The 4,870-nt window shown below is 45.6% G+C and overlaps 1 protein-coding gene across 1 annotated transcript; it reads right to left on the bottom strand.

Annotated features, from left to right (window-relative positions):
• Window positions 1–45: 45 nt before the first annotated feature.
• On the bottom strand, window positions 46–2,301 carry LOC129838729 (intestine-specific homeobox-like). The gene is made up of 3 exons (XM_055905885.1): window positions 2,079–2,301; window positions 1,021–1,172; window positions 46–819 (listed from the first exon to the last, which is right to left on the bottom strand). The coding sequence occupies exons 1-3, from the start codon at window positions 2,299–2,301 to the stop codon at window positions 484–486; spliced, it is 711 nt and encodes a 236-aa protein (XP_055761860.1). The 3' UTR covers window positions 46–483.
• Window positions 2,302–4,870: the final 2,569 nt, after the last annotated feature.

Genomic DNA, 4,870 nt, shown 5'->3' with positions numbered 1-4,870 from the left:
TACTATAAACACATAATGATAATATATAATGGTTTCCTTGGCAATCATCACTCATAAATATTCATTGTTTAAAGACTCCAGAACATTGTCCTATTAATCATATCACATAAACTACTTTAACCTTTGAGAGGACTTCTCAGATTCAAGGAACTATATGGTTGACTCTACACACACCGCCTGGCCTGCCCTCTGGAAGTGACGTAAGACTGATGATGATGATGACCGAGTCAGAGTGTTTCTCAGAATCCCAGAGAACCCAGGATCAGTCTGGGACATGGGTCTCCAACTCTCCCACTCTGGTACTGGAGAGCTACTGGGTGTTTCATTCCAGCCCTACAATAACACACCTGATTCAGCTATTCATGCTCAGACTGAAGACCGTTATTTACGATACTTTGTATGAAATTATTGAAAATAGAATTGTTTTACGTACAGAAAACACAAATGTACAGGGACATACAAGACGTCCTGTGTGTGCGTCTGTCAGCTGAGTGTGTGTCCAGGTATGGTGTGTGTCATTGTTGTCAACAAGCACTGGGCTGGGTGGGGAAGCAGGCACACACACTCAGAGTAGGGTGCCAGGGCTGGGTGGAGCTTGGGCAGGAAGTGCTGGTAAACACCAATGGGATGGTAGGGGGGCCTGGAGAGGAAGAGCCTGTGCCGTAGTGGGTGTGGCCTGGTTTGGAGGGATCCAATCAGCAGAGGAAGGGGCACCATCCTCTCAGACTGTTGGTCGGTGTCTGAGAGTTCGTCCAATCCTCTGCTCTCTCCCAGAGCTCCAGTCTTCCTCCACTTGGCCCGGCGGTTCTGGAACCATATCTGGGTCAGGATGACAACACATAGCAGATATGCTAGAGGACCATCTGGAAACCAACCACGGACGCACACACACACACACACACACACACACACACACACACACACACACACACACACACACACACACACACACACACACACACACACACACACACACACACACACACACACACGCACACAAAGAAACAGTTGTGTACCTACCTGTACTCGTGCCTCTGACAGCTGTGTTTGGGAGGCCAGTAGTTCTCTGGAATGTATGTCAGGGTATTGGGTCTCCTGGAAGAACCTCTCTAGCACCTCTAGCTGGACCGAGGTGAATGTGGTTCGTACCCGCCGACTGCCGCTCTGCGACACTACTCCAAACAACACACAAACACACACTTTATTGCTTTTTAAATGGAAAGCAGATATCTAGCAAACTCTGTAAATGTGTTTGGCCGTTTAGCTAAATATGTGACTGTAAGTCTATTTAGAGGTAACTATCCAACTACAAGTAGACCTGGACAGTTACAGAAACTGTTATGACAGGAAATAAGTTATTATTTGTGCACTAAATGCACAGGGGGTAACATATTTGCAGAAAATGTTTGTCCTTCAGAAAATGTTAAAACAACCCATAGCTATACACTAATTGTCATTACCACGTCTCAAGTGTATTTCTGATCATAATTGTTTTGTTTATAGTCGTTTTTTTATTTTTTTCCCTCCAGAATAGAATTTGAAGTCATCCAATTCCCTAAGCCGCTCTTACAAAAGACGGAGCGTTGAGCGTTTATGAATCACTAACAGACATTTTTGAAAATCAACATCAAAGCACCACCATCAAAAGGGTAGAAAAAAAGCACAAAACCATGAAACGACCTCTGCCTTGGCTCTGCACTGCCTGAACTTTAGAACACCGGAGAAGATAGAAACACTTAGCCAGAACAAACTTAAACCTTCCTCAAAGAAAATATAACGCCTCATTCAATACTGTTACAATCACATGTACAGTACTGACTCTGTCTCCAGCCTCTGAGTTAAACTCTACAGTTAAGAAGGCTGAAACGCAATCTACATTATTGAATATATAATGTCCTTATCTATTTATCGTGCTCATTTGAATTTAATTTGACCCTTGTATTTTGGATATTAAAGTTTTCTACTGCTACTAATACGATCATTTAACAGATACTTTGATCAAAACCACATCATACAGTTCATCAAATCCACAGCGTGCTCCAACAAACTGAGCCTTTGAAACCACTGATTAAACACACCTGGGCATCTGTTGACTTTAGGCTGTTGCTCAGCGGTGGTCTTCACACACACAGACCCCGTCTCTCCCGCCATGCTCCCTCTCTCCCCCTCTCCTCCGCCCCCCCTCTCCTCCTCATCCAGACACGGTGCTCTCCTCAGGATCCGCTCGATGGAGTGAGACAACACCTTCGGGGACACACACTCTGGAGTCTGTCTCTGTGAGCCTCCATGGTGCCCTGACATATCCTGCACCACCGGCCTATCTGGTTCCTCTACACTGACTTCCAGTCTCCTCCGTAGAGGGTGAACCAGCCTGCTAATCAGAGCTCTGTAGACGGGGTACAACTGTCTCCTTGTTACACCTCCTGGTCCCCTCACTGATTGTCTGTAGTCTAGAATTCAGACTTGCTTCTCTCTGTGTCTCTCTGTGTCTCTCGCTCTCTCTCTCACTCTCTCTCGCACTCTCTCGCTATCTTGTTCTATCGCTCTTTTCTTCTCGGTCTCTCTCTTCCTCCCTTTGTATCTGTATACCTCCTTCTGTCTGTGTCTCTCTGTCTCTCTCTGTCTCTCTCTCTCTCTCTTTGTCTCTCTCTCTCTGTCTCTCTCTCTCGCTCTATCGCTCTCTCTTCCTCCCTTTGTATCTGTATACCTCCTTTTGTCTGCCTGTCTGTCTCTCTGTGTCTCTTTCTGTCCAGCCTGTTCTCTCGCCGTAGGTCGATTTCTGTCTGTCTATCTTCCTTCCTAGTCTCTGTACCTCTCTGCCATGTAACTCCTATCAGCTGTCATAACTGTGTCCCCAGGTAAAGACAGATAGGGTCTGTAGGCCAATTCAGTGGATCATTAGGATCAATAGAAGGAGGAGCAGGTTTACTGTGCAACTCACACACTGCCATAAACTCCTTTACCTTGACAGCTGACTGTTCTCATTCAATGTCGAGAAACGTTGAAGATTATAAATGTATAATTGAATTAACACTCAAGAGTGTAGCTGAGCTATAAAGGGTAGCATTCTGTTTCTGCTCTGGACAAATTCTTTGTTGTTGACACGCCACAAAGTTGGCTACATCATAAAGAGATTTAGCAACCAGAGCAGGCCAGCTGAACCTCTTTGCCAAACTCATAAACATCCCCGGAATGATATTCCATTTCTGAGTTGTCCTTGCATTTAATTGCAAAATTAGTCCAAATGAATGATACCTCATAATGAGACTGGGGCTACTAGAAAAGCCCAGAAAAGATCAATGTGTTCATTGATCATAATAGCGTTTTGGCTCATGTGTTTACGATATGCAATTAGCTGACTTGATAACACTATCTATCTACGGAATAGAGTGTGGCCTTTTGGTGAACTCTGGCTGCGTATCAATAGTCTGAATTGGCTTCCTCTCCTCCTCTCCTCGTCTCCTCTCATTCCTCTGCACCCATATGGAAGATCTGTTCTGTTGGGGGCAAACACCTGATAGGTAAACATCGCCATGCTGCTGTCGTCTATTATGTCTCATTCAATGCATAAGAAGAAGCGGCGAAGGGGAGACACGAGGAGAGCGAGGGGAGGAAATCACGTCAGACTATTGAGATGCACCCTCTATCCAGTGATAGGCTCTGCAGTTATGACCTGACCGAGGTGGGGTTTTATAGCACCTCCATGTGGTCATTAGGAAGAAGGCCACTGTTTATGGAGCCCTTCTAACACAATTAAAATGGATTCTGCTCTGTCTCTCGTATCTATAAGAAAACACTACGACCCACGTCCAGGAAATGAAGTTACTGTCCATGTTACACAGAGATGATTCCCAGAACCCCACAGGAACTTTGGGAGCTACTTCCTACTTAGGGACTCAGTCTGGAAACACATCATAAAGTAGAGAGAGGAAATAGAAACGTTTTTTGGGTGGGAAAAGCAATGTGGGAAGTGTATTCATTCATTTTTCAGAGCGAGAGTGGAGGGGGGAGTATTTCTTCTGTTAAGGATGCATGGGGGAGGGTGTGTGTGTGTGTGGATGGGTGGGTAAAGTAGGAGATGGATGTTCCAGCTCCATCCAAAGCGGTACATCTACAATTCTGGGAGGATATTTTGGAGAGAGAGATGGTCCTGAATAACAATGGTGTTCTTACAATTACTGCACCTCTAGATGGCAGCCTTGCACACCAAACCACCATAGCTCACTCCAACTACTCTCAGAGGCAGTGTCCACTATGCTAAAAAAGAGAAGAGAGAGAGAGAGAGAGAAAGAGAGAAAGAGAATGCCATTAATCACTTGGACTAGTCAGGACTGGAGGGAACATCTTTAGCAGAAGCTTCTCATCTGCGCTCCTCTCTCCTATCCTATCCTCTACTCTCCTCTCCTCTCTCCTATCCTATCCTCTCCTCTACTTTCCTCTCCTCTCTCCTGTCCTATCCTATCCTCTACTTTCCTCTCCTCTCCTCTCTCCTATCCTATCCTCTCCTCTCCTCTCTCTCTGTTCCTCTATGCTGTATCTTGTCTGTATGAACCTCCTCTGCGCTCTCTCTCTCTCTCTCTCTCTCTCTCTCTCTCTCTCTCTCTCTCTCGCTCTCTCTTCTTCCTGCGCCTCCGCTCTGCATCTTGTCTGTGTGGCCCTCCATCCACTCCTTCCTGACACTCCACCTGTTGGTTAATGCTACATTATGTATGACCCTCCCTGATACCTGCTACATGATACCACATTATCCATTTGTCCTCACTGTCCTCAAACATCATCCAGTTTTATCTGACAAGGCAAACTAATCGATGCAGAAAGGAGCAGATGTCCTTTCACCACGCCCGCAAATTCACAAATAGATTGCATTGGC

This window comes from Salvelinus fontinalis, chromosome 39 (genome assembly GCF_029448725.1).
Source record: "Salvelinus fontinalis isolate EN_2023a chromosome 39, ASM2944872v1, whole genome shotgun sequence".
Lineage (NCBI taxonomy): Eukaryota > Metazoa > Chordata > Actinopteri > Salmoniformes > Salmonidae > Salvelinus > Salvelinus fontinalis.
The sequence above is the reverse complement of the archived record's forward strand: the minus strand, read 5'-3'. Positions and strand labels throughout refer to the sequence as shown.

Bases quoted from the DNA above. Each gene is read 5' to 3' on its own strand.
- LOC129838729 (XM_055905885.1), bottom strand. From the start codon at position 2,301: ATGTCAGGGCACCATGGAGGCTCACAGAGACAGACTCCAGAGTGTGTG. The intron at 1,173-2,078 runs GTGTGTTTAATC...TGTTTGGAGTAG, and splicing joins TAAAGTCAACAGATGCCCAG to TGTCGCAGAGCGGCAGTCGG. The intron at 820-1,020 runs GTAGGTACACAA...ATCCTGACCCAG, and splicing joins TGTCAGAGGCACGAGTACAG to ATATGGTTCCAGAACCGCCG.